This window comes from Podarcis cretensis (genome assembly GCF_951804945.1).
Source record: "Podarcis cretensis genome assembly, chromosome: 2".
Classification (NCBI taxonomy): domain Eukaryota; kingdom Metazoa; phylum Chordata; class Lepidosauria; order Squamata; family Lacertidae; genus Podarcis; species Podarcis cretensis.
Window position 1 is genome coordinate 28,188,128 of NC_137171.1, and position 17,371 is coordinate 28,205,498.

Here is a 17,371-nt window from a genome sequence, read left to right on the forward strand (position 1 = left end):
ATTATAGTACACAGTCTGCACACTGGCATTTTCTTTTGCAGAAATTTGACTAGGCTTTGGAGAGGTAAAAAAGTAAAGGACCCCTGACAGTTAAGTCCAGTTGCAGACGACTCTGGGGTTGCGGCACTCATCTTACTTTACAGGCCGAGGGAGCCGGCGTTTGTCCGCAGTTTTTCTGGGTCATGTGGCCAGCATGACTAAGCCGCTTCGGGTGCAACGGAACACCGAAACCAGAGCAGTGCACGGAAACACCGTTTACCTTCCCACCAGAGTGATACCTATTTATCTACTTGCACTTTTTGGCGTGCTTTTAAATTGCTAGGTTGGCAGGACCTGGGAATGAGCAATGGGCTCATCCCGTCATGGGGATTCGAACTACCGACCTTCTGATCGACAGGCCCAAGAGGCTCAGTGGTTTAGACCACAACGCCACCCACATCCCTTATTGGAGAGGTACAAGGGAACAAACTGGACTTTTGAGGATATAACATGTAAACTGCAAGAGAGTAAGGGGAGCAGCGATGGAAGGCGAGCTAGATGGACCGCCCAGTGGTCTGACTTGGTGTATGGCATCTATGTTCCTAAAACACCCGACTTCCTTCTTTTCAGTCTTGGTATAAAGTCTGAGGTATCCATTGTTATTTCTGGATAAGCTAGCAAGTGGGTAAGAACAACCAGCATTTACTGAGGAACTGTGCAACTTTTAAAATATGGCTCACCTCCATGTTGGGGGTGGGGGGTGAGGAACACATTGACTAACATTGTTGTTAAATCTTCTCGCTCTGAAATGGCCGCTTCTGAGATTGGGGGTGTGGGAATCGGCTGCCGCTTGTGAAGGGATCTAATCTCTGCAGCCAGCAGGAGCTGAATCTCAATAAGCATCTTTATCTCTTTGTTAGGTGGCCAAGCAAGCCCCTAATCACTGAGGCTGCAGGTTTTCTGAGAACCAGCAGGGAAGCTAAATTGTGCATCACACATCCCAACAAGCCTACGAGCCTAACTTTGAAAGTTGTGCGGGGAGCGGGGAGAGAGACACACACAAGTCCACAAAGTCTAAAGAACATAATATTTAATGTTGTCATTGCGAAGTTATTTTTCTCCCCCGCCAGCTAGTGAATCGTACTCTACACTGAAGGTGTAGGGACTGCCTTTTTCTGTGGTTTTCTGTGGTGTGTGGTCTTATCTTTTAATTTGTCAGAAGCAGCGCAGAGTGGCTGGGGCAACCCAGTCAGACGAATAGATAATAAATAGTTGTTGTTGTTGTCAAGTTATGAGGCCAAGACATGGGACATCCTTAGGCCAGGTGTGGTGATATCACCCCTTTAAGACTGGTTTATAGGAATGCGTTAAAGGTAAAGGGACCCCTGACCATTAGGTCCAGTCGTGGCCAACTCTGGGGTTGCGGCGCTCATCTCGCTTTATTGGCCGAGGGAGCCGGCGTACAGCTTCCGGGTCATGTGGCCAGCATGACTAAGCCGCTTCTGGCGAACCAGAGCAGCGCACGGAAACGCCGTTTACCTTCCCGCCGGAGCGGTACCTATTTATCTACTTGCACTTTGACGTGCTTTCGAACTGCTAGGTTGGCAGAAGCAGGGACCGAACAATGGGAGCTCACCCCGTCGCGGGGATTCGAACCGCTGACCTTCTGATCGGCAAGCCCTAGGCTCTGTGGTTTAACCCACAGCGCCACCCATGTCCCTAGGAATGGGTTAGAACCTCAGAAAGAATGTGCTTACATATAGCTGTCTCCCATTAAGGCTTCAAGGCCAGGGTCACAAGGTAATTGGGTGAAAGAGGTCCCATGGTCTAAGTTCCCATAAAACCTGGGTTTTTGAGAGCTCTCAGCAGCCAGCTAAGCTGAGGTCAGCGTCTGTTTGGGCTTTTGACAGCAGGTTCTTCCATTGCTCAGCCCAACGGCTACCCCAAACTCACCGTCAGATCACATGTCTGAACCACAAAAATCATACATCCACTGTTTCATTTAGAATATTTTTTTTCTTGTTTTCCTCCTCTAAAAACTATGTGCGTTTTATGGTCGGGTGCGTGTTATAGAGTGAAAAATACGGTATCTACAGATTCCACTTGTCCATCCTTTGACGGCCAACCTCTCTCTGTCTCCCCTTCCAGTGAATATTGTGCATGTTGAGTTCCATTTTTGGCCTTCGTTGCTCTTGTCTCCTCAAACTTTGCAGCAATATTTATAAAAAAATAACCAATCCACCATCACTTGCCTTTCTACTCCACGTGAGTCCTTTCGTGAGCTCTGCTCTTTGGTCCAGGAAAAGAGAACCCACCACGCGGAAGCGTAACAATAGCGTTCCATTGTGTTTCCATAGCCAACCAAGTTCATGGTGGGAACAGAGCAAGGGATTGTGATTTCCTGTAACCGCAAAGCCAAGACTGCTGCTGAGAAGATTGTCTGCACGTTCAGTGGGCACCACGGCCCAATCTATGCCCTGTCAAGGAATCCTTTCTACCCCAAGAACTTTTTGACCGTTGGGGATTGGACTGCACGTATTTGGTCAGAAGAGAGCAGAGAATCATCCATCATGTGGACTAAGTAGGTAACACATTGTGTTGCCCATATCTTGTTGTTTTTAAAATTGCATACATGTCAGCTGGCCATAACAGTGGGTGCCTTGGTGCTGTCAGGGGTTACAATGTGGCCACAACTTTTTCACCTTGAGGGTGCTCCAAGGTCAATTTCTGGCATGCCCACCAACAAAGTCTTAGCTCAGTTGGTTGGAGCGTGGTGCTGATAATGCCAAGGTTGCAGGTTCGATCCCCGTATGGGACAGCTGCATATTCCTTTTCATTGCAGGGGGTTGGACTAGATCAGTGTTTTGCAGACTTGGGGCTCCAGCTGTTTTGGACTACAACTCCCATCATCCTTAGCTAGCAGGACCAGTGGTCAGGGATGATGGGAACTGTAGTCCCCAAAAAAGCTGGAGACCCCTAGTTTGGGAAACACTGGACTGGATTGTCATCATTTTATTATTTGTACCTTGCCCATCTGATTGGGTTGCCCCAGCCACATAATAAAACATTACACATTAAAAAGCTTCCCTAAACAGGGCTGCCTGAAGATGTATTTTAAAGGTTGTATAGTTGCTCATCTCCTTGACTTCTGACGGGAGAGTGCTCCACAGGGTGGGTGCCACTACCAAAAAGGCCCTCTCTAGATGATCCTCAGGGTTCCTTCCATTTCTACAGTTCTATGATTCTATGAAGTCCATGTCAACGTAGCAATCTAAACAACCCTTTGTGTTTGTCTTCATCCTTTCCACCTTGGATAGCTGTTACACCTTATGCTTGTTTTGTGGTTTGGGGAGGCAGCATGCTTTAAGCAATTAATTGTTTGAAAGCACACTGAAACAGAATGTCACATCAGTGCTCCTCTGTGTGCAACTTACAGTGCGATTCTCGCCAGCGGAGAAAAGCAGTAAACTAGGAGATCCCTTCTGCTCTTAAATCAGCTGCCTCTCCCAAGTGTCTCAGAGCATAGCCAAGGCAATTGTGAAGGGTCAATGCAGCATGTTGGATTTCTTGAACTCGGAAGGGTTGTAGGAAGGGTGTTAAGGAATCTTGTGGAAATATGGAACCTTGAAGTTTATACAAATTCCAGCCCTCAAGTGGACTGTGAAAGTGGTATTGACTAACCGTGTACATTCCAGTGCCCAAGATATTTACATCACAAACACAGGGAATTAATAGCAGACCCTCCATGTGTCCCTATTTTCCAGGGACAGTCTCCGATTTATAGAAGCTGTCCCGGTTTCTGATTTGATCCTGGAATAGCCCGCTTTTCCTTAGGATGGCACTATTTTCATTGGATAAATGTCGGAGGGTATGGAGTTATGCGACCCCCGGGCCAAGGAGATAAGTCACTATACAATCTTTAGAAAACATCTGAAGGCAGCCCTTTATAGGGAAGTTTTTAAGTGTTTTAAGTTTTGTCATGTTTTTTTATATATGTTGGAAGCCGCCCGGAGTAGCTGGAGCCCAGTCAGATGGACAGGGTATTATTATTTTTATTATTAATTGGATGTCCCTGTTTTCATCAGAGAAATATTGGAGGGTATGCAATAGGTTTCTGTTTCCTCTGCGGTACAGTAGTTACACTTTTCCCTCCTTTGAAATACACCGTTTCATGCAAAGCTTCACTTTTAATAAGCAGCAGTACTAGGAAGCCTTTTAAATGGATCCTTTGAAACACAAGAAATGCTGCGTTCTTTGGCAGATACCATATGGCATACCTCACAGATGGCTGCTGGAGCACCACTCGGCCAGCTGTCTTCTTCACCACCAAGATGGATGGCACCCTTGATGTCTGGGACTTCCTCTTCAAACAGAACGACCCTACACTCAACTTGAAGGTGATTCCAGAGGGAACAAACATATCCACGTTTCAGATTCTTCTGTTGCAGTCTTCCTGTTCTGAGACTTCCACTCTCTAGAGGCAGAACGTTAACTTGGAAGATCTCTAGCTTGGTGCCCATTTGAAATTAAGTAGTGGTTTTTGTCACTTCTGCCGGACTTTGCAGTAGCTCCGGGTGACTCTGGGGCTGCAACAGTAGCCAAATAGTTAAGTCTGGGCTTCAGCAGGTAGCCACTTTCTTGGAAGGGGAAAGTTTGTACATCTGTGAGCCTTGTCCTGTTTGAAAATGGCTGCATTTTTGCCGCAGTTACATTTGTTTGAAAGCCTCTGCATGAAACAGTTTTCAAACATGCATAATTTCTGCAGGCTAAATGCCGATTTGCACACGTATGGTTCCCCTTCCCCCCTTTCTTTATATGCAGAAAACCTTCTGTGCAAGGGAAATGTGGGGAGCATCCCCCAAAAGGTGGCAAAATGGGGCAACAGAATGGCATTTGAATAAAACCCTGAAAAATCTGTTCTGCTGTCGATCCTTTAAATCTGAAACTCAGATTTAAAACTCAGTCCTTGAAATTGTACTGGCATTGAAATGCCAGCAAACCCTTCACTCCTGAATGGGTCTTTCTTCAACAGGTCTGTGATGACCCTCTCTTCAGCCTGCGTTTACAGGACAACGGGCGTTTTATTGGCTGTGGCTCCAAACTGGGTACAGTGACACTGCTGGAATTTTCCTCTGGCCTATGTACCTTGCAACGGAATGAGAAGAACCTGGCTTCCGCAGTGAGTGTCTCTTGCTTCCTAGGGGGCAGATTGGGGGTGAGGCAAACAGACCTCCTTGCAGGAATGTGTGCATGTGTTTTGTTCCTCTGGTTCAGGGGTGGGGGATCTCCAGCCCAGGTGCTGAGAATGTGGCCCTGTGGACCTCTCCTTCTAGCCCTCAGACTTCTGCCAAGGCCATGGCCCTGTTATACACCCTCCTCAAGTGTTTTTACTTTAATTATTTTTAATGGGTCTTCTTTTTTATTATTATTATTATTTCCAAAACCGAAAAAAGAAAAATTACAAAGATCAAATTCAACATCCATATTCATTTTCTAACATAAACCTATTACATAATTAACTAAATTAAAATATACCTAATTACTCTAACGCCTGCCAACCTAGCAGTTCGAAAGCACCCCCGGGTGCAAGTAGATAAATAGGGACCGCTTACTGGCGGGAAGGTAAACGGCGTTTCCGTGTGCGGCTCTGGCTCACCAGGGCAGCGATGTCACGCTGGCCACGTGACCCGGAAGTGTCTCCGGACAGCGCTGGCCCCTGGCCTCTTGAGTGAGATGGGCGCACCAACCCCAGAGTCTGGCAAGACTGACCCGTACGGGCAGGGGTACCTTTACCTTTACCTTAATTACTCTAAACTTCTCTTTGCTGTATACAAATAGAACACAGCTTCTATATTATAAATAATATTTCAAATTCCCCTATACCCCCCATTCCCCTTCACCCATGTGTGATCTCTCTTCTTCTTCTTCTTCTTCTTCTTCTTCTTCTTCTTCTTCTCCGTCTTGTTGTGTTGTTATAATTTAATCATTGTTCAGCTGATTCTTTTATTATCCCTCCTCAAGTGTTTTGGCTTGCTCAGCCTGGATAGCTCAGTTGGTTAGAACACGGTACTGATAACGCCAAGGTTGCAGGTTCGATTCCAATATGAGACAGCTGCATATTCCTACATTGGACTAGAAGATCCTCAGGGTTCCTTCCAGCTCTATGATTCTATGACTCAAATGTGTCCTTGATTTGTGTGAATGCCTCTTGATAGCCTGATTAATATGGGTTAGTACCTTAGTTTATTGTAAACTTTTTTTTAAAAAAAATAAACTTGTAGAAAACTGATGGGATCTGCCATATACAGTGGTACCTCTGGTTGCGAATGGGATCCGTTCCGGAGCCCCGTTCACAACATGAGCAGAACGCACCCCGCGACTGCGCATGCGCGGGTCGCGATTTGCCGCTTCTGCACATGCGCGTGACGTCATTTTGCACGTCTGCGCATGCGCGAGCAGCGAAACTCAGAAGTAACCCTTTCCAGTACTTCCGGGTCACCGGAGGATGTATCCTGAAAGAACGTAACATGAAGCAGACGTAACAAGAGGTATGACTATCTTTAAAACGAAACAGGTCTGCATCTCTCTAATATGAAGGTTAATGAACTATCACAGGACCCCAACACAGGGCTCAGAAACGCCATAGTCCAAAGTAGTGGCATGACTGATTTAGCCTCCGTGAGGTAGTCCGCTTCAGTTCTGCCTACGGGGCTCCCTTGAGTCCTTTTCAGCCTGTAATCCTTCTGTGCACCTCAGATGTTTGAGCGGGAGACGAAACGAGAGAAGATTCTGGAGGCCCGCCACCGCGAAATGCGCCTTAAGGAGAGGACCAAGACAGAGAGCAAGGAGGACAGGGGCAAAGAGGACCTGGAAGAGGAGAAGCCGGAGGAGATCCTGGCACGAGTGCAGAAGGAGTTCTTTGACGTCATCGAGGGAGAGCTCAAGCGCAGAGAGCGAGCGAAAGCCAAGCTCAAAACTGGCGACGACCAGGTAACAGGACCACTGAGAAGGATGCAAAGGTTGACTCTGCAAGCACAGCACAAAGTCCAGGGAGGCTGATGAGTCTTAAAATAGCTGCCAGGTATCATTTACAGAGGGACGCAGGTGGCGCTAGGGACGCAGGTGGCGCTGTGGGTTAAAGCCTCAGCGCCTAGGGCTTGCCGATCGAAAGGTCGGCGGTTCGAATCCCTGCGGCGGGGTGCGCTCCTGCTGCTCAGTCCCAGCGCCTGCCAACCTAGCAGTTCGAAAGCACCTCCGGGTGCAAGTAGATAAATAGGGACCGCTTACCAGCGGGAAGGTAAACGGCGTTTCCGTGTGCGGCTCTGGCTCGCCAGAGCAGCGATGTCATGCTGGCCACGTGACCCGGAAGTGTCTCCGGACAGCGCTGGCCCCTGGCCTCTTAAGTGAGATGGGCGCACAACCCCAGAGTCTGTCAAGACTGGCCCGTACGGGCAGGGGTACCTTTACCTTTACCTTTATCATTTACAGAAATGTATGTAACCCTGGGATTGTCTGGCGATGAACGGCAGGATAGGAATTACATGCAGGAGGGGACAGATAAATAAATAAAGTAGAAGAAATAGCCTCCAAGAATGTGACATCATGGTACAGGGGCACTTAATGCATAGCAAGAAAAGGAATGTTCCAGGAAGATGTTTCAGATGGCCACATATCTTATAACATCCTTCCATATTTCAGGAGCGGACATTTGATGAAGAAGACGATGAACCAATCCTTCCTAAGGTCAGTATTCCTGATCCCATCCTCAAATATCATTTAATGCATGGGTAAGCCACAGAGCCAGGGCTTGCCAATCGGAAGGTTGACGGTTCGAATCCCCGCGACAGGGTGAGCTCCCATTGCCCGGTCCCTGCTCCTGCCAACCTAGCAGTTCAAAAGCGCGTCAAAGTGCAAGTAGATAAATAGGTACTGCCCCGGCGGGAAGGTAAACGGCGTTTCCGTGCTCTGCTCTGGTTCACCAGAAGCAGCTTAGTCATGCTGGCCACATGACCCGGAAGCTGTACGCCGGCTCCCTCGGCCAATAAAGTGAGATGAGCGCCGCAACCCCAGAGTCGGTCACGACTGGACCTAATGGTCAGGGGTCCCTTTACCTTTTTAAGCAAACTAAGACCCGGGGGCCGGATCCGGTCCAATCGCCTTCTAAATCCAGCCCACGGATGGTCCAGGAATCATCGTGTTTTTACATGAGTAGAATGTGTCCTTTAATTTAAATTGCATCTCTGGGTTATTTGTGGGGCATAGGAATACGTTCATTATTATTTTTCCAAAATATAGTCTGGCCCCTGAGGGACAGTGGACCGGCCCCCTGCTGAAAAAGTTTGCTGACCCCTGATTTAATGTGTGGAGCGTCCTTGATCTGCAAGATATCCAAGAAACTCTGGACCCGTCCCAACCTCCTTAAAATAGAAGAACACTCTTGTTAATGGAGCTTGCCCACTGACCCAAGCAAACTTGTCACACTAGCCACCAATAATGACCATAAAACAGGAGCATGGATGGGATTGGTTGATCCGTATGAGGTATTTGCCACAGCTATGAACATAAGAATAGCCTGCCGGATCAGGCTAGAACAGTGTTTCCCAAACTTTGGCCTCCAGCTGTTTTTGGACTACAACTCCCATCATCCCTAGCTGGAAAGACCAGAACCAGGGGTGATGGGAATTGCAGTCCAACAAACAGGTGGACACCCAGGTTTGGGAAACACTGGGCTAGAAGATTTAACAACAACATTAGTAAATGTGTTCCCACCACCACTGACAACATGGAGGCGAACAATCAGTTGCCATTCCTCAATAAATTCTCTAATTTACAGGGCATGGTTGCTCGGCGTTTTTACCCAGATATGACCATGGATCCCTCAGACTTTATACCGAGACTGAAAAGAAGGTTCTAGGGTATTTTAGGAACATAGTTGTCATCATCAGAGCCAGCTGCTAGGTTCCTTTGCTTCCCCCAATCAAATATCTGAGAAGGCCTGCCATCCTCCCAAGGTGATGGACATTGCCATTCAAATAGCATACATGTGCTGCGTCCTGTACTCGATTATGTGAGGCGGGGCTTACCTGCCCCCCCCCCCAAAAAATATTCAATTTGGCAAACCTGGCTGCCATATACCTAGTCATACCATTGGTCCATCCAGTTCAGAACTGTCCACACTGACTGGTGGCAGCAGCAGCTCTCCTAAGAACATAGGAAGAGCCTGTTAGATCAGGCCCATGTCCCATCTAGCCCTGAAGGAGCGTCTCCACCCCCATCGTTCAGCCCGGATACTGAGGTCCAGCACCAAGGGCCTTCTGGCGGTTCCCTCACTGTGAGAAGCCAAGTTACAGGGAACCAGGCAGAGGGCCTTCTTGGTACTGGCGCCTTCCCTGTGGAACGCACTCCCACCAGTTGTCAAGGAAATAAACAACTATCTGACATTAACAAATAAATAAATAAATAAATAAATAAATAAATAAAATTTTATTTATACCCTGCCCTCCCTGGCCAGAGCCGGGCTCAGGGCAGCTAACACCAGTAAAATTAAAAAACCAATTTAAAATACAGGTTAAAATATAATTTAAAATGCAGCCTCATTTTAATAGTAGCCCATAGATCAAAACCATAAGGGGAGGGAAACATAAGGGTCAGACTGAGTCCAAGCCAGGCGGAACAGCTCTGTCTTGCAGGCCCTGCAGAAAGATGTCAAGTCCTGCAGGGCCCTGGTCTCTTGTGACAGAGCGTTCCACCAAGTCGGGGCCAGTACTGGAAAGGCCCTGGCCCTAGTTGAGACCAATCTAACCACCTTGCGACTCGGGACCTCCAAAGTGTTGTCATTTGTGGACCTTAAGGTTCTCTGCGGGGCATACCAGGAGAGACGGTCCCATAGGTATGTGGGTCCTAGGCCGCGTAGGGCTTTAAAGGTCAAAACCAGCACCTTAAACCTGACCCTGTACTCCACTGGGAGCCAGTGCAGAAGACATCTGAAGGCAGCCTATATCAGGAAATTTTTGATGTCTAATGTTTTAGAATTTTTTTATGTGCTGTGAGCCCCTCAGAGTGGCTGGGGAAACGCAGCCAGATGGGTAGGGTATAAATAAATAAAAATACGATGATTATAGTCCAGCATCCTGTTCTTACAGTGGCTTAACAGTTGCCTGCAGGGAAACCAGCAAGTGGGATTCAAGCACGAGAGCACTCTCCTCTCCTGGGGTTTCCAGCAACTCTTTTCAGAAGCATTTGTTGTTGTTTAGCCGTTTAGTTGTGTCCGACTCTTCGTGACCCCATGGACCAGAGCACGCCAGGCACTCCTGTCTTCCACTGCCTCCCACAGTTTGGTCAAACTCATGCTGGTAGCTTCAAGAACACTGTCCAACCATCTCGTCCTCTGTCGTCCCCTTCTCCTTGTGCCCTCCATCTTTCCCAACATCAGGGTCTTTTCCAGGGAATCTTCTCTTCTCAAGAGGTGGCCAAAGTATTGAAGCCTCAGCTTCAGGATCTGTCCTTCCAGTGAGCACTCAGGGCTGATTTCCTTCAGAATGGATAGGTTTGATCATCCATGGGACTCTCAAGAGTCTCCTTCAGCATCATAATTCAAAAGCATCAATTCTTCGGCGATCAGCCTTCTTTATGGTCCAGCTCTCACTTCCATACATCATCACTACTGGGAAAACCATAGCTTTAACTATACGGACCTTTGTCTGCAAGGTGGTAAAACATAGCCGTCATAGCTAGTTGCCTTTGATAGCCCTCTCCATGAATTTGTGCAATCCTATCTGAAATTGGGGGGCAATCCCTGCCTCCTGCAAGAATGAGTTCCTTACTCTTCTTAGTATTATTTCTGCCCCAGCCAATTTGCACGGCTACAGGGACCATGTAACGCTCAGGGCTGACCTGTGGCCTTCAGCAGAATCGTATGGCAGAGTTCCTCAGGGGGCTGCATTACCTCAGACTGCAGGTGAGGTTTCCAAACTTATGTGTGTAGGAACTAGTACACCAGGGAAAACGTTAAGTTGAAAACCCTTTCTCCTGAATTTCTCCTTTTCTGTGTGCAGTGAGTTGGGGTTTTTGGTTGTTTATTTACTGTGGGATTAAAAAAAATGCAATTCCTCACCTGTCTGAAGTGGTTTCCAATTCATTATGGTAACTTTTAATCCAGAAGAGATAAGGATATACCTCTCCCAGAAACTGATTTTGAGCGGAGTTCACTTGTTAGTGCAAATTTGCAAAGACATATTCCTGGTTTTTTGTTTTTGCAGGAGGAGGAGGAAGAGGAAGAGGAAGAGGAAGAGGAAGAGGAGGAGGAGGAGGAGGAGGAAGAAGAAGAAGAAGAAGAAGAAGAAGAGTAGTGAATGGGGAACCCTGAAATTCCTGCATGGAATTTATATGCCTTCCTGTTTGCTCTTTCTATCATTTTTTTTTACACAACAGACTCTATCAATAAATATAGCAACATTTTTTTTTGCACTTTTCTCCCCCTGCTCTATCCTAACTCAAACGAGTGTCCAGCTGAGTCCTGAGTGCCTTTGCCATGGAAACTTGCAATAACTCTCAGTGCCAGAGGGACAGAAATAAAATTTGAGATCGCCATGATGAATTGATAGCAATACAGGGCTGAAAACAAGAAAAGGAACTTCCGCATAGGGGACGCTTTAATATTCTGCACAGGAGAGAGAAATCCATAAATAACAACAAGGGGAAATTGGTCCTTTTGCAGCGTCTCTGCCAAGGGGGAGGGAGCAAGGTGCTTTTGCTGCTGCCATCTGAAGGTGTGGTTCAGTACTGTGACAGTTTATAATGTTGAGTGGCATTAATAAAGCACTCTAGGCAAGGCAGCCAAGCGACATAGGAGATAACAGAGTGATTTCAGATGGGGGCTTCATTTGCAAAAAGGTCATCAAGATATTATAAGCAGGTCATTATTAGCCATATGGGGTTCCCTGCCCCAATTTCTCCCAGAAACACATCTAGATTAAATAGGGGGGAAATAAAGACGGATATATATGTGGAGCCCCGATCCCATAATAAATACCTGTGTGGAAGCATTCAGAGACATCTAATAAGGGCTCATCCACACTTCTGCTTGTTCTGTACTTAGAAAATATGGGTCTGAGTGGCTGTCTGCTTTTCCAAGTGGTTTTATCTTTGCCCTGCTGCTTTCTCCAGGAAAACCCACTCTTCGGCAATAAATCAGAGGAAACATCAGTCTGGGGGAAAACCCAATAGTGGGGTAGGAGAGCTGAAGAAAATTTCACATCTGGCAACCTATGCGCCCCTTTGGTTTCAGATAGTACATGGGTAGGAGGAGTTTGGACTTGATATCCCGCTTTATCACTACCCTAAGGAGGCTCAAAGCAGCTAACAATCTCCTTTCCCTTCCTCCCCCACAACAAACACTCTGTGAGGTGAGTGAGGCTGAGAGACTTCAGAGAAGTGTGACTAGCCCAAGGTCACCCAGTAGCTGCATGTGGAGGAGCAGGGAATCAAACCCGGTTCACCAGATTACGAATCTGCCGCTCTTAATCACTACACCACACTGGCTCTCCATATCCAAGAGGGTAGACGACGCTTAAAAGCCTGGGACACACATTTTCACTGTGGCCCAATAAATGTAGTTGGACTCCAACTCCGATCATCCCCAGTGGTCAGGGATGATGGGAGCTGTAGTCCAACAATACTTAGAGGGCCACAGGTCCCGTCCCCCCTGCGCTGTGTATTTTTCCTTTGGAGTGACTAGTTCTGAAGGTCAAATTGTGAGTAATAATAATACTTTATCTAGAAATATTGAACCCTTTGAGCCTTCGCACCTAAATATATTTCCACAAAGGGTGGGTTTTCTTTCCAATGTCACCCACTCACTTTTCCGAGAGTGAGGTGTAAAATTTCCTCTTCATCAGGCCAGCACAGTTACAAAGTAGTATCCATCTCCTCCTCTCAAAGCCCTCCTTAATGAGATGTCAGAACCTGGAATTGGCCATCGCTGCCCTATAATCACTTTGTGTAATACAATGGAAAGATGGTATCTGATCTTTTTTTTCCCAATTTTTTAAATTGATTTTCCCCCAAAAAATAAAACAAACATAAATCTCAACGGTATTTAAACCAAACTTAGTAACATTGTTAAGTGACTTCCTCATATCCCCCTGGTTGAATTTCAGTGGATATCATTCTAATGGTTTTCCAAAACCAATATTCTAATAAAATTAATCACTTAACATCTTTCTTTCTTTCACATTCCACATTAAACATATTAATTCATCACATTACCTATTTCAATCCTAAGACTATATGTTTTTTTGCAAGCATCTCCAATTAATTTAACTTAACATATTTAACAAAATAGTTTTTAAATTTTGCCCATTCTTCCTGGTACTCCTCCTCCTTCTGGTCGCGGACTCTTCTGGTCAGATCGGCCAGCTCCAAAAAATCCATCATTTTCATCTGCCAGTCTTCCACTGTTGGTACTTCTAATAAAATTTGAGCAGCAGTTGTGGCATACAAAAATAATTTAACATCTTTCTTGGGCAATTCCCAACCTGTTATTCTAGGTATCTGATCTTAAAGCTGTTGCCTTCCTGCTCCTTTTAATGTCTGAGCCAAAGGAATCTTTGCATTTGCTGCCTCCAACACGACAAGAGAAAACTCCCACTGTCGCTTCTCAAATCCAAAGTGCTTCAAATGGCAAAGGACACAGAGAGAGACACAGACACAAAGACAGTTGAGCTACAATAACCAGAATCATTGGCGCCAGGGACCACGCAACAGAGAGCGAAGGCCAGTTATCGCAGCAAAGTCAACATATCCAGGCCTTACTATTGTAGGGCAGCAGCTCCACCAATCCCTGTTGGTTAAATTATTAATGGGATGCTCATCTTGCAGCTCGTGCAAAACACTTTCTCCTCGAGGTAGAAGCAGAGGGTGAGAGTAATGGAGAAGAGCGGCCTCCAATGGAGTCTTGTTACAGTCTTTATTATTATTTTTTCCTTCCTGATGTGCACACAGCATCTGGCCTATGCGCAAAATGCACTTGTAAACGCACAGTCCCTGCTGTTAGTTACTTAGCGAGTTACTACTTAAAGGTTGAGCTCTCCCTTTGGTAAACTTGTTTGAAAGCATGCACAATTTCGCATGCCAAGAGCAGTTCCAAACATATTGAAATCCTAAATTTCTAGCTCTCAGGATTTTTCTTTTGCACCCTGTGCAATCCCACCACACTTCGTATCATTGCTGCTGCATAAACTGGATGCCTTTCCCATGGAGCATTGTGTCTGTCTCATGAAGGTCCCCATGATATATAAAGGTAAAGGGACACCTGACCATTAGGTCCAGTCGTGGCCGACTCTGGGGTTGCAGCGCTCATCTCGCTTTATTGGCCGAGGGAGCCGGTGTACAGCTTCCTGGTCATGTGGCCAGCATGACTAAGCCGCTTCTGGCAAACCAGAGCAGCGCACGGAGACGCCGTTTACCTTCCCGCCGGAGCGGTCCCTATTTATCTACTTGCACTTTGATGTGCTTTTGAACTGCTAGGTTGGCAGGAGCAGGGACCGAGCAACAGGAGCTCACCCCGTCGTGGGAGTTCGAACCACTGACCTTGTGATCGGCAAGTCCTAGGCTCTGTGGTTGAACCCACAGCGCCACCCACGTCCCTCATGATATATAGGAGCTTTATATATATGAGGGTTTAAAAAACAGCACACTCCTTGCAGCTAATAAATAGACATCTGGGGAGAAGGGAAAAAGAGAACGGGGAAGCAAACAAACCCAGGCACTATTTCTTCATAAATGATCTGCTTTTGCTGTGTCTCTTCTTAAGCCTTCCTCTAGGCAACCTCACAGCAATATGGCCCTTTAGCTCAGGGGTCAGCAAACTTTTTCAGCAGGGGGGCCGGTCCACTGTCCCTCAGACCTTTTTTTTAAAAAAAAAAAAATTATTAAAATTTTTAAAGGTTACATGAATAATAAAAAAATAACAACAGAAAAACACCCAATTAAACCAAAAAAGAAAGCAAAACAATACATAAAAACAAGTCCCATCAAAGAAAAAAGATAAAAAAGGAAAACAGACAAAAAAGAAAAAAAGCATACAATAAAAAAAGAACAAATCAAACCTTTACATAACTTTCTTTCTTTAGCTTATTTCCTTGACCTCCTCACACCTCCCCTCTTTGTATTCTGGTTCAGTCAGATATTTCAGCAAATCCTTCATCTTTGTTTTTATCCTAATAATTTATCTTCATATACTGTAATTTAACATTCTCTTCTTTCACCAATTAATCATCCATTTTTACTTTGTTTAATCTTATTTCTCATTAAAACTAATATAATTGAACTTAATCTCTTAAGACATTTCCCCTAGGGTCATAAAAATTTCATTCCACGGTTTTTCCATCTCTCATTAATTTTTTTTTAGAATCTCCATATATACACTTTAAATTCCCAATTTTCTTCCACTGTCTCCCCACCCCGGTCTCGGCCCCTGCCGTCAGTTCCATCAACCTCCCAGCGTCCATCAACCTGGAGATCTTATGTCCGAGGCTCTTAACTCTTCTTCACTTCCCTTCTGCCAATCTTCTTGATAATCTTTGGTGCTAAAAAGCAGATCTTGGGGGAGCTCCAACCCAACAATGCTTATATTCCTTCTTGCCAGATTGGCCAGATTTCCATAGTTAAAGCTAGGGCCCATAAAGTATTCCGAAACTTGTTTCACACTGTCCCTCAGACCTTGTGGGGGGGCCAGACTATATTGGGGGGGGGGGGAATGAATGAATTCCTATGCCCCACAAATAACCCAGAGATGCATTTTAAATAAAAGGACACATTCTACTTATGTAAAAACATGCTGATTCCTGGACTGTCCGTGGGCTGGATTTAGAAGGTGATTGGGCTGGATCTGGCCCCCGGGCCTTAGTTTGCCTACCCATGGTTTAGCTCTTCAGCGGTAGCTGGAGGAGAGGGAGAGGCCAAGTGTAGCATTTGTGACATTGTCCTTGAATAGTATTATGAGTTTGTGGTGTTCAGCTGAGTGCCAGACCTCTCTAATCCCTGCATCCAGCACATGTTAAAATCTAATCAAGGCTTCTAATTTTTGGAATAGCCAGGTGAGCCACCAAGTGACGTGTAAAGAGAGCAAAGGAAGGGGCTCTGTGGGAAAAACCTCAAAGAGAACAGGTAAGTTACAAGAGGTGCTACGGATAACCCCGCAATTGCTTATTCCTTCTTTGTCCCATGCAAAGTGGTAGAGATAAATGGATATTGTGGCTACTTTGAACACTATAATTGTCCCGCTAATATCTTCTTCTTGAAGCCTGGTGCTGTTGCTGCACCCTCCTCAACAAAAATCCCTTCCACCTCAGCCCCAGACCATGCAGTGGGGGAAATGGCCTGAGAGTGTTCGGTGCCAGGGGTGCCAATTTGAATAAAATATTGAGGGGGCCCAGGTAAACCCAGCCCTGCATTATTGATCACAAGATGCGCCCCCCCCCCCGTTTGAATGGCAATGCCCATCAATTTTGAGGGAGAAACCCCCCTCAAATATTTTATTAGGGGGGTGCGAAGAGACCACGGCCCCTAGGAGTTGGCTCCTATGTTCGGTGATGAAGCAAAGGCACTCTGCACATGTTCTGGGGCGAAGCTGTTTGATGGGTTACTTCGGGACATCCTCCAGGGCGAATGCCAGAATCTCTGGAAACGGGCTGAGTTCTCTGGCTGCAGCCACCGCAGGTCCTTCTCTATCTGGCCATCTGCCATGGATGCTTCTCAGCAGAGATTCCTGCATTGCGGGGGGGGGGGGGTTGGACTAGATGAAATTGGGGGGGAAGGTCCGTTCCAACTCTACGATCCCATGATTCTATCCTTCCGTGGCACCCGCCCCCCACTCCCTCTTCGGTACTAAGCGCCAGAGGGCGACGCGGAGCAGGACAAAACCGCGCAGCCCAGCCAATCGCGCGCCTCTGTGTCACCAGGAGCAAGCCTCCCGCGCGCCCGGTTGTTGTGTACACTTTGGAAAGATCTCCAGGGGACCCGAAACACCAGGAGGCAGCGAGAGGAAGGAAGAAAGAGAGAGAGGCGCGAGACGGCGGGGGCAGAGAAAAGGCTGAGCCTCTGCAGATCCCAGATGGGGAACGGCAGAGTCCCCCAAGGCGAGGCTCAGGCGGAGCTGCAGCTTGCGGCAGCTCTCCAAAAAGGGCAGGCGCGCGCGTAATTTGGCGAGGTGCGGGCGCCCGTTGAATGGCGACGCCTCCCAAGTCTTGCCTCGGATTGAGAAGCGCCCGCTTGGCTTTTTCCGGTCGGAATGAACTGAGCTTGAAACGGACCAGCCTCGGGTAAAGAAGGGAGAAAGAGGTGAAATCGACAAGTGAAAAGGAGGGACCCGCACGTGGCTGACGCCTGTTTA

General features: G+C 46.8%; 1 protein-coding gene across 6 annotated transcripts in view; it reads left to right on the forward strand.

The window, feature by feature from the left end:
• LOC307209973 (dynein axonemal intermediate chain 2-like) overlaps positions 1–17,371 on the forward strand; it is an 85,982-nt gene that overhangs the window by 20,552 nt on the left and 48,059 nt on the right. For 3 of the 6 annotated variants that reach the window (XM_079965459.1, XM_079965458.1, XM_079965457.1), the window contains exons 9-14: positions 2,337–2,560; positions 4,241–4,376; positions 5,012–5,158; positions 6,736–6,969; positions 7,678–7,722; positions 11,238–11,440. In XM_079965459.1, coding sequence (XP_079821585.1) covers positions 2,337–2,560; positions 4,241–4,376; positions 5,012–5,158; positions 6,736–6,969; positions 7,678–7,722; positions 11,238–11,327 — 876 coding nt within the window. In that variant the 3' untranslated portion in view covers positions 11,328–11,440. Of the gene's footprint in view, positions 1–2,336; positions 2,561–4,240; positions 4,377–5,011; positions 5,159–6,735; positions 6,970–7,677; positions 7,723–11,237; positions 11,441–16,072; positions 16,115–17,371 lie in introns of those variants that run through there. The other 3 variants (XM_079965460.1, XM_079965461.1, XM_079965462.1) reach the window with 3 other exon arrangements.